Here is a 19,322-nt window from a genome sequence, read left to right on the forward strand (position 1 = left end):
AATTTTCAACTCTTAAAAGTCTAACGGTATAACAAGGCCGTACTTAAGAGAGCAGGTAAAGAGGTCGTTGTGTGTAAATGATATCTCTCAGGTGGACTCAGATTAATTGCTCAGTGAAAGTGTGTTTAACCGGACACGTGTTACGATATATAATATTCATTGTAGATATGTATAGTGGGTATGTCTTATTCATACTACTCAGGGATACATGGATATAAATTTAAGTATAAAATACCTTATATATCTGTAAAAAGAAATTATTAGCATCACGCTATATCCCGCACACAGCAGGGTAGGCAGATGGAACCTAGTGTTAAGACATTTGGTTCCCCATTTTCCGCCGAATTCCAGGAGCCATTGCATGTTGTGTGGAACTCAACGCCGCGCTTTGCCTCGACACCAGAGCGAAGAAATGAAAATATAAATTTAAATAAATATTTCATTTCCTCAAGTGGGGATCGAACCCACAGCGCGTTACTAAAAAGTTTGCGATTTTCTAAAAAGTTTTCAGTGACGACAACGAACGATGTCCTTCTTGGCTTCTTTTTTTGATAGTTTAACGAAGACGTAAAGGTTGGATTATTATTTATTAATTTCTAATGCGGTCGTTAAGCCCCAATTGGCTTAATACTGAATACTGTAGGGCAGGAGACAGCAAATATGACACACCTCATATTTATCCTAATTGCGTGTATCAAAGCTAAAATCTGCTTTGCAACACTCTTCTATCAGAAATGTGATTGCTCTTTTATGACCTCTTCCTGTATATAAACCACAAATATAACAAAAATTGCCGGGAAACTCTACACGAACAGTCAAGAACGTCTATCCGCTAAAATAACTTTAAAATATTATCAAAAAATCTAAATTCTGCCAATTAGATGTGATACGACGGAAACATTATCTATCATTATGTTATTCATTCATGTTATATTTAATTCACCTACGAAATTCCTATAACGCTGCTCGTATCAAAGGAAATTTGCGTGGCCTTCTGTGTGTAGAAATAAATGGGCGAGCTCAAAGGTTATATTATTCTATTTACAGTTTGGCCTTTTACAATAACGTGTGTTAGTTTCTTATACACGTGTCCTTCTCATAAATAAAAATCAATACATTTATAACTTTCAATGGTTTTGCATGAATATTTACGAAGGTATTTATGAAATCGCAGCAATATGCTTGAAACTGTTCTTTCATAACACAATATAAACAGATATTCTTCAGAGATTAATCTCGACAGGGCGACGGTGGCGATACCCGCATTTTAAAAACAATTTTCGTTAAAATTAAGTACAAATTTATCTTCACTTTATTTTTCCCACGATAATTATATTGTACACCAGGATGAAACTATCCTATAATTTAGTAAAGTCTTTAATCTATACATGCTAGTATTAACGTGTAGAGTTATCAGTAATTATACGTAAGTTCCAGATTCGAAGCTCTTATTATACCAAAATTCATTAATTTCTATCTCGTTACGTGATTCACGAGCAAAAAAATAGCCAGACAGACAATAATTCTGCTGATAGGATTTTGAGCTTCTATTATAGGTTTAAAATCGGATCCAATTGATATTTTTTAATCTTTAACTTTATATATACAGATTTTAAACCTCACACGAATAATTACAGGTAATCCCCTGAAATCTAAATCAATCTATTTTCCACGATATAGACATCATATAACAATAAGTATTTATACTCAATCCTCTACTGTTGAGCTTTCTTAGAAGTGAAAAATATCTAATTATATTACGTTTATATCATTTCAATATGATGTACCTTTCGTATGGTCTAACGAGATGACATTAAACTCCTCGAATCGGAGTATCATTTATGAGGCTTCCATTGTACTATTCGTATAATATGTAGGATATTAGATTCCGGACAGGCGGTTGAAAATGTTAGTAATGCGGCATATTGCTAGCTCAGTTATGTAGGTGTACGTGGAGTTTACGTGGGTAAGTAATGTAGAGGTGATGAGGCGAGTGTGCGGCAGGAGCGTCGGGAGTCGGGACACGTTGCGGGCGTTAAGAAGGCGAGCCGTACGCATGCGCGGAGCAGCGCGGGCCGGGAGCCTCGCAGCTCTCGTTCAGTGGCGCGGCGGGACGCCTGGTCGATTCCAGGCCTTTTGCTCTCCTGTGATAACATTTAAACCCATCTAAAACGCTACAACGTAGTTAATGTATAGGCAACTGGATCTAATCTGATATTTGGCATTAAACTTTATAGTTGTAACAGTTATGAGAAGTGAGTGTACGGGATTTGTATGAACAGCCGAATTTTAATAATGTATTGACCTGTTTAATGGTACTTGAAGACATCGGAATGATTCATCTCTACATGGACTTACTCTGCCAAGTTCGGTCAACATAGGTGGGTACTTACTTGTTACAAGTGTTTCTTACATTCATAATAAGGATTTATCCTTGTTTGGTAAAAAATTGCAGCAATCCCAAACTCGCGAAAGCATTGTTTCAAAATCGAATGGCAAAGATACGACCTTGAAAGAAAGCTTTATTTTGTGATGTTACATATTAAGCATATTTTTTAAACTTCTGAAATAGGATATAATAATCCTTGTTTTAAAATATGCTTATATTTTAAGGCGGTGTTAATAGAGATTACATTTTGTTTTGCCATGGAGTAGATAATTGATTATAGTAATTTCTTATACATAAATAATTTAAATAGTACTAAGTAGGTAAGGGTTTTTTTAATGAAATATTTTTTAAGAAATTTTATTTTTATAACTTACTAGCGGCCCGCTCGCGGCTTCGCCTGCGTGAACTACTTTATTATTAATTTCTGTCTCCATGACTACGTCTTAGTGACGTCTATGCAAAATTTGAGACTCCTAGCATTTGTAGTAACGAAGTTTCATACAAACTTTCGACCCCAAAAACAACACCTTAGAAGTCGAATATTGCAAATTCCCGTCTTAGCGAGCACCTACGTCCTGTAAGTAACTCCTATGCAAAATTTGAGATTCCTAGCACTTGTAGTTTCTGAGATTTCGTGATGAGTGAGTGACCTTTCGATTTTATATATATAGATATACACGAAGGAACGTCCATACATGAAACAAATTCGAGTCTTTATTTCTAAAGGAATATAAATTGCTTACTACGATAGTAAAGCGACGAATAAATTATGCAAATGCTGTTTCAATATACATATATGCCGCTAGTAATTAGTAATATTGATTAAAGTATAAATAAATAAAAACGAAATTAAATAACATTATTAATAGGAAAGAACTACATTGGTGTAATTTATAAAAAAAATGACAAACAGAGAAAAGAAAAATTATATAAAGAGTAGTATTGGAAAAAAATATAAAAAATACGTAACTTATTATTCAAAATTGTTAAAAATTTTACTACATACTTATTATTGTTGTGTAAATTTAGCACATTATGTTATACTTATTCATAAGTAAATACTTATTTGAAAATTTTGGGTTCAATTGCCTGGGGTATATTTAGCGCAATGAAAATTCTTTTAATTCCATACACTTGTAAAAGTCTTAAGTGGCTGCTGAATAATTAACATGAATGACTAATTACTATTTTGACATGGTGCCTTGTTGGAAAATACTGAGATATGTGAAAAAAAAACAACATATAAAGAATATGTATATGTAAAGGATAGGTATAGCTGTAGTATATGTATGTATGTATTTATTAAACAAGAACGGCCCGGCCTATCGCCGCATGCAACGTGTCGCTTATAAACTTCCAGCTTAATGGCATCGTTAATTAACGAGAGCCCGTTAAAAGAGCGTCCTTCAAATACTTAGCAGTATGTACGTATATATTTACAGTAGCTTTGTTTGTTTAATTTTTGCCTTATGATGTTTTTTTTTTAATTAAAAATAGACTATTATGTTTATGTTGGTAAACAAATCAGCTTAAATTTTTTTCTATAGATTATCGAAGTCATAATTTCCTAGTAAAAAATGCACTTTCTCTTTTGAAAATTTTGTTTATCTTTTTCTCTATTTCCTTGAATATTTATTTATTAATAAATATTCAATATATGGGTAGTGTTGATTTTGTATATTATTTATTCCTGTACTATATTAAGTAGATACGTTAATATTAAAAATATTTACCACATACATATTTATTAACAAAATATCTACATTTTATTGTTTAAATTTACAAGAATAATTAGAACTTTGTAAATATTTAACATATTTGTGTAGGTATGAATATATATAGTGACAGTCAGTTAAATGCAAATCGTGATGCTCGTTGAGAAAACGCATTCTCAGATTCTGAATAAATTTCCTCGAGACCAAGTCATATGAAGCATGCAAGAATGTTAAATGAGGCGACACTGGTAGTGTCCTCCATGTCCACTGAATGGTTCACGGACTATTATAAATAGGCACATTACTTTGAGCGGTCGCCTGGACAATAGATGGGCTATTTTCATTATCAAACTTCACATCACAGGTGTCTTGAGCGTGTATATAGTTTATGATTTTTATCTTTACCTTTAACTTATTTATTAATTGTATTGATATTTAATAATAAATGGACTTATTATAAATTAACCATCAATTTCAAACCAACACATCTATGGGAGTACTTATACTTAAAAAAGTGGTCAAGTGCGAGGTGGACTCGCCCAATGAGGGTTCCCTATCAATTCAACAAGATTTTAGGTCAATTTATAAAAGTTACGTATACGGGCGTTGTGAATTTCATACAAAATGCTGCAAAAACTAAGTAGAATCGTTCGTATATTTTAATTTTGTTGAAAAGTTCTTTCGGTTCTAAGGAACATACATTTCTTTGTTCATCTATAACGTCATCATAATGCCACAGACTTTATTACCTATTTTATATAAAGTTATTAAAACAGGCTTAATCAAAGACCTTATTAGGAGCAGCTAAGTGTCGACGTAGAGTGGAGAGCTCTTCGAGTTGTCGATAAACACCCTGAGACTTGTGAGTGAAGAGGTCTTTGCTCTTTTTAGTACACTTTCGCTTTCTCTTGAATGTTGGTTTAGTATGCTTGCTTTGTATGATGAGTATGATTTTAGAGACATCTTAAGGAAATATCAAGAGATCTAAGAGCTACATATTAATTATAGATTTTTTTGGTTACGTATTTATGTCTATCAATTATATCAACAATTATAATTATGTGTTTTCAAGCGCGGCGTTGAGCTTCGCCACTCAACACGCAATGTGTCGAAAATTTCAGCAGAAATTAGGAGACGCCTAGGTTCCCTCTACCTAGCCTGCTATGTGTGGGATACAGTTTGAAGTTAAAAAAAAGTTAAATTGTGTTTTAAATCAAATCAGCTTCACGCTGTATCCCTCACACAGCGGGGTAGACAGAGGGAAACTAGTGTTAAGACACTCCGTGTTGTGTTTAATATTCAAAATTCAAAAAATTCAAAATTCAAAATATTCTTTATTCAAATAGGCAATTATTATAAGCACTTTTGAATCGTCGAATGAACATATGAACCAAAGCTACCACCGGTTCGGAAGGCAGTTCTGAGAAGAGCCGGCAAGAAACTCAACAGTTGCTCTTTTCTAAATCAATGGTACAATCTATTACATTAGCTGGCAGCTATCCTGCATTACATTCAATAGACATTAATTCCATACATGCTTATCCTCTAGATATTCTTGAACAGTGTAATACGCTTTACTTGTTAGAATTTTTTTTACAGATATTTTAAATTTTTGTAGTGGCAAGCTAAGAATACACTGCGGAATTTTATTATATATACGTATACTCAGACCCATAAAGGATTTATTAACTTTCTGGAGGCGAAAACTTGGTGTATTTATAAAATTAGAAACTTTTCTCTATTTGGAAAATAATTTTGGTATAAAGCTTCACCTAAAATTTAAATAAAGAATTGTATAGATGCAGAGCTTAATCAGAGGTTTCAGAGCGTGAGTGAATAATATAAATTTATGGCAAACATACTCGTACATCTACCCACGCGATTACAATAGCAATGAAATCAGTGCCGCTAACAAGTTTTGGTTATTAATGCAGTATAAACTGGTATATGTATAATATATAGCTGGTACTTTTTAATTTCCGTCGTCCGTCGTTGTGGGTTTGATATCCGCTAACCACACTGGGAAAAATATATCATAAATAAATATGCAATGTATCTTAAGTACAATTGACAAATTTAATTAGTACATTTATGGAAATCTGTTTAGGTATATATGTATGTATTTATATATATGTATACGAGTATATAATTGTATGCGCTTATATATTTATAAATTTAGATATATTCAGTTCACTCCTCCTAATTTAATTCTTCTAATTTATTTTCTCCACTACCCACTCACAAAGCCATACTTATAAAAAGTTATTGTATCAGTATAGTTTCAATACGCATTATGAAAAAGGTCTTATATTTATATTTATAATTTTTAATTATACATTAGAAATAAAACTTATCCAGTGTATGCATTAAAAATATTATATGTAAATTGTATTATATATTTTGGTTATTATCACAAAAATGAGGTAGGTATTACTATTTTTAATTAAATATAATTTTATACACATATAACATCTCTATTTAATCACATAGGAAGTACCTACTGGTAAAAATGATAAAAGTTCACAAAGTGAGAGTACCGTAAAATGTTAATATCTAGAGGCCAAACCTACGTTTGTTTACCTCACCGCTGCTAGCCAGTCTGAAATATATCCGTTGCTTTTCATATCTTGTAAACATTGCACTGACAAATATTGCTCTTTAGCTACACTATCCAAACTGTTCTGGGCAAACATTAACAACTGACATATAAATCTTAAAGGATCACACTATATTCGGTTTATTATTAGATTTGTTAATATAACATGAAAATTTATTAGTAATAGCATAGTTGTTTTATCTGTAGTAACCATGTAGGTAACGTCTGGTGTTCGTATGCCAGTTTAGTTTTATTTTATTATTATTATGAATCTGTTTTGCTATAGAAGGTGGCAATAAAAAAAAAACAATCAATTCAATATGGCGTCAAGTAAATTATAACCAGCGGACGATCAAGAGGCTTCTAACGACACCTCACTGGTTTTTGATGACTAGTTTAGAAGTTATAAGAGAACAGATGAAACTCTATACCCACATAAATACATGCATACAATGGTTGTAAAATTGTAAAAATAAAATTCCAGATGTAACTGTATAATGGGCAAGATCGTTTATTTTACTGTGTATCGTAAATCACTAGAAGCATGTGGCTAATAAATATGTTTGTGGATCTAGTATACCTACCTCAAAATAAATGTCTTGGTAAAAATTTTACTAGTTATTCAGATTCATATTTTTGGTTTTTATTCGTGATATTTACAAATATTTTCCACGTACAAATTAATCACAATCTATTAGATATATTATTTCTTCAATGTATTTCTTTCTGATCGTTTTCTTGAATACTTTCTTTGTATCACACACTAATTAATACTGTTGGAAAAAAGTTCTTGTCGACTATAACGAAATTCATTGCTTTTTATCGCAATAGAATTTTCTTTTACACACAGTCAATATATGTATTTTCAGTGAACTGGGTATAGTTGATATGAACAAAAATACCTGTACTGAACGATTTAATATTTATTTATTTTATTTATTATTATTTTATTTACAAAACCAATACAAATTACATTAGGACAATTTTATTTTTATTTTTTCATCAAGAAAATCGCTTGAATGTCCTGACATTTGCACCTTGGATATCTCACTAGGATTCCCTGTGCGGAGATATCCAAGGATTGCCGTGCGGATCTATTATTGGATTTTAGTTAAAACAAGTGCTTATAAGTTAAATAAAGTTAATATAAATTTTGCAATAGGTATAATATAATATATTAAAATTATAAGAATATGTATATAAATGACATATTAATCAACGGATAAAGAAATATATACAGTGCATATTGTTATGTGGATATGTTGCTCTTATTTGAAATTGTTAACTTTAAATAGTATAAAATTCATTGCTACAACAAAATTTTTCTGCAGATAAAATAGAAAGGAATCTCCTTCATATTTAATTTATGCTCATTTGGTTAAGGGAATGCTAGGAGTGAAGATAATTAAAACCTTGTATGCTACATTTATTGCTCTATCTATGTATATACACATGTATAACAATTATAAATATATTATAAGTTTAATTTATTTATGAAAAGTCTATTTTCACATAATCTTTACCGTTTTTATATAATACTTAAAGGGACGCTCATGTCTGGTTCATAGTGAAAATCTAAAGTTCGTGTACGACAGATCTGTTTATAAACATAAGCACTTTTACGTGGTGTTCGTGTTTTTGCTGAGCTCTCAAAGTCCACCTCGTATAAACCATATTTTTCTCTGTAAAAAAATCGTTGTAATTTGCAAATTAACAAACATAAGTTACAAAATAAAAACAGTTATTTACTTATTTTATAATATTTCCAAATCTGCTTTTCAATAAAAAATGTTTGTTTGTTCTCTATCTATACAATCTTATATAACAAATTTTTTGTAGCTATATTGTACAAGGTTGTTTTTTTTAAAAAAGGGTGTAATTTAAAAATTACGATATTAGAACATTTTTTATTGAATTTTTCTTATGTCTCAAAATCAAATTGACTTAGTGTTATAATATGATCTTACGTGTATCCTTGCAACCATTCAAACTTATCCATCAAACTCCAAGCAGTGTATCCTGATATCAGAACCTTCGTCGATTGCATCTAACATAGCGTCTAGGTAGAGTCTATGATAATTAATACGATCATCATCTTCCAGACCGACTCGAGTAGAGAATCGATTTTCAGTAATAAAAACAGATGGATTGTCATATTGCTCACGTATTTGTGTTAAACTTTTGTAGAAGCCAGAAGGCGCGACCTAAAAATATAAAAATTACAAATTATTATAGAAAAACGCTTTTGTATTCCTACAAAATATGTTATCATGGTTACCTTTAACCATTCAGAAGCACTTGCATTTAATTTACTATCTGCATATTTTTTAACTTCAATGTCATCAAAAAAAGACGGTGATGGATAGAATCCATACACTGATTCATTTCTATATGCAATATTCGTAGTGTAGTGGTTAACACCGAAAAAATCTGCACTTCCTTTTATTAAACGGATTTCTTCTGAAGACAATGCTGGGAGCCTAGACCGAGAAAATCCTTGAGCTAAACTTTTTGCAGCAATTCTTGTTTTTACATTTTGCGGGAAGTCTCCGGTTTTTGAAAATATTGGATTAGCATACATGCCCCACTAAAACAAACAACAAATAATATATATTGAGACTAGTGGGCCCGGACGCGGCTACGCCCGCGAAAATATAAGCCTAAATAATTAAAATAAGTTAAAAAATAATAATAAGTGGAGATTTATTATTAGAAAAAATATCTGAGTAACCGAAATGAACAAACAAAAGAAATAAAAGTAACTAAAGGAAATTCTTAATATTAGAAAAAGTACCTAAAGTTTGCCGTGCGCGCGTACTAAACATTTTTCTATATTAAATAATTATTAATTTTTGCGAACATTATTAAATAAAATCTCAAATGATTATAATTACGATATTTTAAGTGTATAACATCGGTATAGATAACCGAACTGAGATAAATTAATTATAAGCAGCAAATAATTACATAAAAAATAATAGTAATTCGAAAATATATAAAAATTTACAAAATCATCAAAGTCATCTGCCTGTTCGCGTCGGTCATACAATACCACTCGTAGGCTAGGTCATTTGGAATCAGTGACATCTTAATTATTTATTAGAATGTTATACAGTAAACTATAATTTCCATCTAGATGAAATGCTAAAAGTGACTCTTATATTTATTTTCATAAGGATGAATATCAAATTATAGAAATCATCAAATTTTTGTTAATGTATACAAATCTATATCAGCGCGCGCCATGTATGCATTAAGTAAACTCACTTTGGGTGACGTTTTCTTAAAACAACAAACTTTGCAAATCGTTGCTTAGCAACGCGTAGCGATGATTGTTATTAACATGGCGGAATAAATTCCTTGTCAAATTAATTATTTTAATTTATTGGTATATATCGAAAATATTACAAATATGAGAAAAAAAAAGTATCCTATGTTCATCCCGGGACCCTCAAGTATCTCTATATGAGTATTTTATCACAATTAAATTAGCGGTTTGGCCCTGATTGCGTAAAGGACAGACAGACAGACAGACAGACAGACAGACAGACAGAGTTACTTTCGAATTTATAATATAGGTATGGATTCCACAAAAAAGACATTATTATATTTCTGATAAAAAAAAATGAATAAATGATGATTTAATATGTTTTTTACCTCGAAACTTTTTAGGTCATCTGCAGCTTCAACATGTTCTTCAGATTCCGGTTCATACCAACTTATATGAATAGCGATGCCAATACTACCACCATGGGTTGATCTGTACACATCATTATACATGTGATATACTTTTGCGTGTGCTAATAAAATATTTTTTGCGCACATATACTCCGCATATCCTGTCATGTTCAGTAAAGGAGAAAACTGATCACTTCCATAACCTAGATAGCAAACGTCATGTGGCTCATTTATGGTAATCCAATATTTCACTCTATCCCCGAATAATTCTAAAGCGATTCTAGCATAATCCGTGAACCAATCGATCACGTACGGGTTAGTCCATCCACCTAATTCTTGTAATTTTTGAGGTAAATCCCAGTGATATAGCGTAACCATGGGTTCAATATTATACTTGATCAATTCATCTATTAAGTTGTTATAGTACTCCACTCCTTTTTCGTTAATTTTTTCAGGAAAACTGGATGGAAGTATTCGAGTCCATGATAACGAAAATTTATAGTAATGTAAGCCCATTTCTCTCAACATTTCTACATCTCTTTTGTACAAGTTATAGGAATCTATGGCTATGTCACCTGTGTGGCACTCTGCAATTACGCAAGGTACTTTGTGGCTCACATTGTCCCAGATGTTTTCAGATTTGCCTAAAAATAATTCAATTTTATTTTAAATTTTTTTTTAAAATACATTTTTTTAGTGTACATTTGGATAGTATATTACCATCTTCATCCCAAGCTCCTTCTATCTGATATGATGCTGTAGCTGCACCAAAAAGCATTCCTTCAGGAAATTTTCTAGCATCATGTTTATTTCTTTGTTCACAATTCACTAAGTAGGCTATTGCATAGATCTTGATTCTTAAAGATAACAATTACAATTTTCAACGAATTTGTACTAAATAGTCAAACTATACAAAAATAATATAGTAATTAACTAATGACGCAATAAAAATTATATTATTAATTTCTATACTTAAATTGTGAAAATGTAAAGAAAAACCATCTAAAATATATGGTAACAATTTATATCTATTAATAGGTAAATGTCAATAAGTATAAATTTATACATAAATATCCACTAATAGTAATGTAAATCACATTAGACGATTAAATTAAATTAACTCACACCAATGAAATCATTTGCTGCATATTTAAGTATATGTTTCGTTTTTAGCGCTGCAGTTTTTTTCAGAACGATATTTTTTTCAACATCTTATACACTTTTGTCATGCTAGATACTAAACGTGTATGTATTACTTTTCCTTATAATGAATTCAGCATTTTTATATCTGTCCTTCAAGATTTATCTTCGATAGCAGGGAATGAAATATTCTGTAAGATTTATATTTATCTTAAGAAATGTTTATCAAAATATGTAGAATTTGAATGATATAATGTTTGTGGGATGCAACAGCAGTGCCATCTATTGTAAATTCTTGTCACTAGGAATAGAGATTATGCTTACTTTCTATTTGTAACAGAGATGGTATTAGACACATAATTATGATCAATTTATTGATATGGTTTGTAAATTATGAATCCAAAAATATTAATTTAATTGTTGTGGTGTTGAATCCAATAAAGGACAATATGAAAATTAAACAATAGTATGTCATTCTGTATAACTACACTCGTTTGAAAAATAAAAAAGGGAATTTTGTTTTAATGGGTGCTAGGAAATATGACAACTGAGAATAAAGAAAAAATAAAAATATTATAACAATATTATAAGCACAACTAATGTTATTTTTTTTTAAATGTAATTTGTTTTAAGCGATAAAGGGTATACCGCAAATTATATAAGAAAATTTTTTTTTTCGTAATTTTTTATTTATTTTTTTAACATAACTTACTTTCATTTTTTTTTATTTATTTCAACTAAACACTACAGACGCGTGGTCCATACTTTTTTTTTTACTTTATCACAATTACCAGCTAATCAATTTTATTTTTATCTGTTACTTAAACTAGGCTTATATACTGGTAATTATCTAGATTAATTCAAACGAAACTCTAGGTTTAAAAATAAATAGGTTAAATTTTTTGATTGCTTTAAATATTTAACTTATTATCTATCAACTACATATTTATTTTATGTTCAATATTTTAGTAACCGTCTTCTATTTTAATAGGAACAGTCATGTCCGGCTCATAGTGGAAGTCAAGACTACGGCTGCGTATGATCTCCTTATAGACGTAGGCACTTTTGCGTGGTGTGCGAGTCCTCTCCGGACTCTCATAGTCAACCTCATATAGACCAAATCTTTCCCTGAAAAAAAATACGATTAAATTTAGTATTAATAAAAAAAGTAGAATAATTATTTTCATTATTAAATATAGATTTTTTTGAAAATACTGATTCTTACGTGTATCCTTGCAGCCATTCAAAATTGTCCATTAAGCTCCATGCAGTGTACACTCTAATATCAGAGCCTTCGTCAATCGCGTCCAGCATTGCGTCGAGGTAGAGTCTATAGTAATTAATTCGAGCGTCATCTTCGAGGCCTCCACGGGTAGAGAAGCCGTTTTCCGTGACGAATACAGGAGGATTGCCATAATCTTCTCTTATTTTCTTCAAACAATTATAGAAGCCTGATGGTACAACCTTTAAAAAGTTTATATAAAATGATTGTAAATAGATTTTGAATGTAAACTCGTCTTAATGTTTTGTGTAGTAGTTCTTAATTTTTTTTGCATAATTCCGAAAAAACATTTTCCATGTATTTTTTCCCTATTTTACTTTTATTTATTTTATCAGTTATATAAAAATTACCTTTAACCAGGATGAAGCTGCGCCTTCCCATGAACTATCTTTGTATGATATTGTATCAGTGTCATCTAAAAAGGACGGTGAAGGATAGAATCCGTTCACAGATTCATTTCTAAATACAAGACTGGTAGTATAATGGTTAATGCCAAAGAAATCGGCACTCCCTTTAATTAATTCAATTTCCTCAGGGGTGAATTCCGGTAGTCTGGATCTAGGGAATCCTTGAGCCATACTTTTAACTGCAATCTTTTCTTTCATAACTTGAGGAAACTCTCCTTTTTCCGAATATATAGGATTAGCATATATACCCCACTAGAAAACAAAATACATATGTGAATGAAAATGGTATAATATTGTCAATAATATATTCATGTAAATATACCAAATACCACAAAACTGTTGAGATCTTCTGCAGCTTGAGCGTGTTCTTCAGATTCAGGTTCATGCCAAGTCACACTAAGAACGATACCGATACTTCCTCCTTGGATCGGTCTGTACTCATCATTGTACATATGATATGTTTTTGCATGAGCTACCAATAAATTCTTACTACACATATAATCTGCGTAGCCTGACATTTCTAGCATAGGTGCCATAGTTTTAGAACCATATCCTTGATAACAAACTTCACGAGGCTCATTGATCGTAAACCAGTATTGAACTCTATCTCCGAACAATTCAAAAACAACTCTAGCATAGTCTGTGAACCAATCAACGATATGGGGATTACTCCATCCTCCTAAATCTTGTAACCTTTGTGGTAAATCCCAGTGGTATAAGGTAATCATGGGCGTGATGTTGTATTTTAGCATTTCATCTATCAAATTATTGTAGTATTCTACTCCTTTATCATTTATTTTGTCGGGAAAACTGGTTGGAAGGATTCTAGTCCACGACAGAGAAAATCTATAAAAATCAAGGCCTAATTCTCGCATCATCTCCACATCTCTCTTGTACTGGTGATATGAGTCGTCTGCTACGTCACCTGTGTGACATTCTGCGATAGCACAATCTTCTCTATGGCTTAGGTTATCCCATATATTTTCAGATTTACCTGCAAAGAGAACAGTTTTAATATTTTTTATATTTTTTTTCCACATAACATTGTCTTTAATGTTACCATCTTCGTTCCACGCGCCTTCCACTTGATAAGATGCTGTAGCTGTTCCAAACAATAAATTTTCGGGAAACTTTCTCACCTCATGCCGACTAGCAGCTTTGCTCTCAATAGAGCTAAAGCAAGCTAACGCCAATAATCTGCAAGTCAAATATTATATCTCAATAAAAAACTAATTAATTAAAAATTTTCATCTTCAACCTATAAATATACAGAGTATGTGGTAATGATATTCAGTTACGTAAAGTTTTTCAAAACGTATGTTTTGAAAAATGCTAAATAATGAATGAATTAATTAATTTTTGGTTCATTAATTTCAAAGTCAAAGTTAAGTGAAAGTCAAAATATCTTTATTCTATAAAAATGCTTAACATTTACTTGGACATGTCAAAAAAGTAAAAAATGAAAAACAATAACCAATAAAATGTGCAATTTTAACTTGAAAAAGGCCCGTTCAAATAGTTGAGCTCATGAGAAGATCTAGGCAAAGAAACTCATGGCCACTCTTTTGACTTTGATTTGACTATCAATTAAAGTGACACTTACATAAATGTTGTGACTCGATGCATATTGCCATGCATGTTTACAAGTAAACTTATCTTGCAGTGCGACTTTCCTTAAATACCTCCTTTTTATCTCTAGCATAATGATCTGATGAAAATGATCGACATATCGCCCTTTTAATTCTTATCATTGTTTTTGTACATTTCAGAACAATTTGTCAAAAAGGTAAATCCGAACGTAAATATACATATTCCAAACGTATGTTACGTAATGTTTTGATAAATATACATGCAAGAAGATCAAGAGGTAATTTATCTTGAGCCCCATCAGAATATATAAAATTCGATTGAAAGCGTTCTTTATACCTATATATATCAACAAATACGAATAGATATAAAGAATAAACACAATATTTATTAACGTATGTATCTAAATAAATTTTAGGTTTTTTTATATTAATATATAATAAAATCTCGTTGCTTAATAAAAGCTTTTATATACCTACTCAGGCTCAGCTAGTGTATGTGATGATTAAATAATTAAATTAAATCAGTTTTTTTTGTTCTATAAAACTCATATTAATTAATTAACTCATATTAAATGGTAATTGTTACTTATGACACTAAACTTTAGTAAGCTCTCAAAGTTGTACTCTTTTTGTTTGTCTTAAGTAAAATAATAAATGAAGTACTAAGCTTATTTTTCAAAAAATCTACCAATTATAGCAATGTTTTGGTTGAAAATGGATCCTATAGTTGTGACTGTGTCACATTATTCTAAAAAAATCTAGCTTAAGTTCAGGTAGTTCGTTTAGATAGGCAATTTTATCTAGTTTCAGGAACAGCATTAAAATTTTGTTTTAATATGTTGTGTGTTGATGACAGACGCTTGAAACATGAGACATTTAAGGTTTCTAAAGTATTTAAATTGTTTGTGAATATATTCACAGTAGTTTAAATTTTGTCTTGGTTTTTTAAATGCTATCTATTAACATTTTTATCTCGTAATATAGATCCAGAATTTAGAACTGAACTATTTAAATTTTGATTATATTCCATTTAAAGTATATTTTGTGGACACAAATATTGTTTATTATAAATTAAGAAATTTTAAATACTTTCGTTTGATACTTATGTTAAAGGTACCATTTCCGCTTCATAAAAGAATGGTGCGTGTGTCAATGCTATTCATAGTTATTTTCGCTTACATCTCTAAATCAAAAATTTTAAGATAATTAGGAACTAATTAATCACATATTACTTATTCTATTTATCTAGTTCTTGCAGTTTTAATTACATATTATAAAGAGATAATATATCCATACATAATGTGATTTAGCAAGAAGGTTTAGATATATATATACTCATTACGTTACAGTGAAGGAGATATTTTCAAAGATTTCTAATATAATGCGTAAAACTTATATTCATGAGTCAAAATAAGAAATAAAAGATGAACATTAATTAACATAAGGAATAACTTTTGTTAATTTTTTAATAATTAATTGAAGAAATACTAGTTATAAGCAAATTTTTTTTATGAAAGTTAAAAATAAAACTAAGGATTTTGCTTAAGCTATTTATTTCAATATATTTTATGTTCAATATTTTAGTAACCGTCTTCTATTTTAATAGGAACAGACGTGTCCGGCTCATAGTGGAAGTCAAGACTACGGCTGCGTATGATCTCCTTATAGACGTAGGCACTTTTGCGTGGTGTACGAGTCCTCTCTGGACTTTCATAGTCAACCTCATATAGACCAAATCTTTCCCTGAAAAAATTACGATTAAATTTAATGTTAATAAAAGAATTTGAATGATTATTTTAATTATGAAATATTGAGTTTTTTGAAAATATTGATTCTTACGTGTATCCTTGCAGCCATTCAAAATTATCCATTAAGCTCCATGCAGTGTACACTCTAATATCAGAGCCTTCGTCAATCGCGTCCAGCATTGCGTCGAGGTAGAGTCTATAGTAGTTAATTCGAGCGTCATCTTCGAGGCCTCCACGGGTAGAGAAGCCGTTTTCCGTGACGAATACAGGAGGATTGCCATAATCTTCTCTTATTTTCTTCAAACTATTATAGAAGCCTGATGGTACAACCTTTAAAAAGTTTATATATATTTATTTGTAGTGTTTATATGTAGTAAATAAATGAAAAAAATCAGCTTCACGCTATATATTCCCTCACACAGCAAGGCAGGCATAGCGAACATAGTGTTAAGACACTCCGACAAATTTCTCGAGGCATTGCGTGTCGAGTGGTGGAACTTAACGCCGGGCTTTTGCCTTGGTGCCAGAGCAAAGAAATGAAGTTATTAATAAATAAGAATGCATTCCCTCGAGTGGGGAACGATTTTACAACCGTCACGTTACAGTCGCATTTGTGTGCCCCTGCACTACGACGACCTCGATATTTTGTAAATTTGATATATTAGTGTTCAAATTTCTTGCATAATCTCGAAAAAATATGTTTAATGTGCTTATTCATATTTTTTTATTTTATCTAAACATTACCTTTAACCAGGTCGAAGCACCGCCTTCCCATGAACTATCTTTGTATGATATTGTATCAGAGTCATCTAAATAAGATGGAGAAGGATAGAACCCGTTCACCGATTCATTTCTAAATACAAGACTGGTAGTATAATGGTTAATGCCAAAGAAATCGGCACTTCCTTTAATTAATTCAATTTCCTCAGGGGTGAATTCCGGAAGTCTGGATCTAGGGAATCCTTGAGCCATACTTTTAGCTGCAATCTTTTCTTTCATAACTTGAGGAAAGTCTCCTTTTTCCGAATATATAGGATTAGCATATATACCCCACTAGAAAATAGATTATACGTATGTGAATAAAAATTACATAATATTGTCAATATATGTACATATAAATATACGAAATACCTCAAAACTGTTGAAATCTTCTGCAGCTTGAGCGTGTTCTTCAGATTCGGGCTCATACCAAGTGACACTCAGAACGATACCGATACTTCCACCTTGGATCGGTCTGTACTCATCATTGTACATGTGATAAGTTTTTGCGTGAGCTACCAATAAATTCTTAGTACAAATATAATCTGCGTAGCCTGACATTTCTAGCATAGGTGCCATTGACTTTGAACCATATCCTTGATAACAAACTTCACGAGGCTCATTGATCGTAAACCAGTATTGAACTCTATCTCCGAACAATTCAAAAACAACTCTAGCATAGTCTGTGAACCAATCAACAATATGGGGATTACTCCATCCTCCTAAATCTTGTAACCTTTGTGGTAAATCCCAGTGGTATAAGGTAATCATGGGCTTGATGTTGTATTTTAGCATTTCATCTATCAAATTATTATAGTATTCTACTCCTTTTTCATTTATTTTGTCGGGAAAACTGGTTGGAAGGATTCTGCTCCACGACAGAGAAAATCTATAAAAATCAAGTCCTAATTCTCGCATCATCTCCACATCTCTCTTGTACTGGTGATATGAGTCGTCTGCTACGTCACCTGTGTGACATTCTGCGATAGCACAATCTTCTCTATGGCTTAGGTTATCCCATATATTTTCAGATTTACCTGCAAAGAGAACAGTTTTAATATTTTTTATAATTTCTTTTATACATACACACACTCATTACATTGTCTTTAATGTTACCATCTTCGTTCCAGGCGCCTTCCACTTGATAAGACGCTGTAGCTGTTCCAAACAGAAAATTTTCGGGAAACTTTCTCACCTCATGCCGACTAGCAGCTTTGCTCTCAATAGAGCTAAAGCAAGCTAACGCCAATAATCTGCAAGTCAAGTATTATATCTCAATAAAAAATTAATTAATGAAAGTTTTTCCTCCTCAGTCTTTTAATACGAGTTTATAAACGACATGGAAAAAAATTATAAATTATAAAAGTTAAGGAAATATAAGGGAAGTTTTTAAATTGTAAATTTTCAAATATGTAATTGATTTAATGTTTAAATACCTACATTTAAATAAAAATATGATATTATATTATGTTGTTATACTTTTGTAACATTTAGGTTGAAGATATTAATTTGACTATTAATAATTAAAGTAACACTTACGTAAATATTGTGACCCGCTGCATAGTGTGTGTTCACTGGCAGATATGTCTTGCAGTGAAGCCACCTTCCTTAAATACCTCCTTTTTGTCATTTTCCTCTTTTTATCTCCACCATAATAGACAAAATGATTGACATATCGCCCTTTTAATTCTTATCATTGTTTTTATAGATTTCAGAATAATTTGACAAATTTAAGGTAAATCCGTAGCATAAATGATATACATACTCGTATTACTATCGTAACTTCTTACATAATATTTTGATAAAATGTTGATGCAAAAAAAATAAAGAGATATTTTATCTTAAATTCCATCAAAACAGTCTGTAGATAAGGATAATGCAAGCTTCTTTCATAAAATATATGTCAGATTCATTAGTGAAAGCGTTCTTTAGACGTCGACACATCCGAAACTTAGTCAAAAATTTAATAAAAATGTAATCAAATTTACATAGAAAAAATGCAGCACTCGTATGTTGCAC

General features: G+C 31.1%; 3 protein-coding genes and 1 pseudogene across 5 annotated transcripts in view; 1 reads left to right on the forward strand and 3 right to left on the reverse strand.

Annotated features, from left to right (window-relative positions):
• Window positions 1–1,982: 1,982 nt before the first annotated feature.
• The window catches only part of smog (G-protein coupled receptor 158 smog), a 38,037-nt gene continuing 20,697 nt past the window's right edge, over window positions 1,983–19,322 (forward strand). For both annotated transcript variants that reach the window (XM_085198802.1, XM_085198896.1), the window contains exon 1: window positions 1,983–2,381. The gene's annotated coding sequence lies outside the window, so the exon portion shown is untranslated. The remainder of the gene's footprint in view (window positions 2,382–19,322) is intronic.
• On the reverse strand, window positions 7,870–11,156 carry LOC146541287 (myrosinase 1-like; annotated as a pseudogene). Its single transcript, XR_014878590.1, has 5 exons — window positions 11,099–11,156; window positions 10,358–11,022; window positions 8,979–9,287; window positions 8,668–8,904; window positions 7,870–8,382 (listed from the first exon to the last, which is right to left on the reverse strand). The product of XR_014878590.1 is annotated as a myrosinase 1-like (transcript).
• On the reverse strand, window positions 12,412–14,899 carry LOC146541288 (myrosinase 1-like). The gene is made up of 6 exons (XM_085199025.1): window positions 14,811–14,899; window positions 14,268–14,404; window positions 13,537–14,201; window positions 13,151–13,459; window positions 12,744–12,982; window positions 12,412–12,646 (listed from the first exon to the last, which is right to left on the reverse strand). Exons 1-6 carry the CDS (start codon window positions 14,843–14,845, stop codon window positions 12,484–12,486), a joined length of 1,548 nt encoding a protein of 515 aa, XP_085055151.1. The 5' UTR covers window positions 14,846–14,899; the 3' UTR covers window positions 12,412–12,483.
• LOC146541289 (myrosinase 1-like) lies at window positions 16,333–18,924 on the reverse strand. The gene is made up of 6 exons (XM_085199153.1): window positions 18,843–18,924; window positions 18,420–18,556; window positions 17,676–18,340; window positions 17,289–17,597; window positions 16,636–16,874; window positions 16,333–16,539 (listed from the first exon to the last, which is right to left on the reverse strand). The coding sequence occupies exons 1-6, from the start codon at window positions 18,863–18,865 to the stop codon at window positions 16,377–16,379; spliced, it is 1,536 nt and encodes a 511-aa protein (XP_085055279.1). The 5' UTR covers window positions 18,866–18,924; the 3' UTR covers window positions 16,333–16,376.

Source organism: Heliconius melpomene, chromosome 1 (assembly GCF_056956725.1).
Source record: "Heliconius melpomene rosina isolate 202511_hmr_F chromosome 1, ASM5695672v1, whole genome shotgun sequence".
NCBI classification, from domain to species: Eukaryota; Metazoa; Arthropoda; class Insecta; order Lepidoptera; family Nymphalidae; genus Heliconius; species Heliconius melpomene.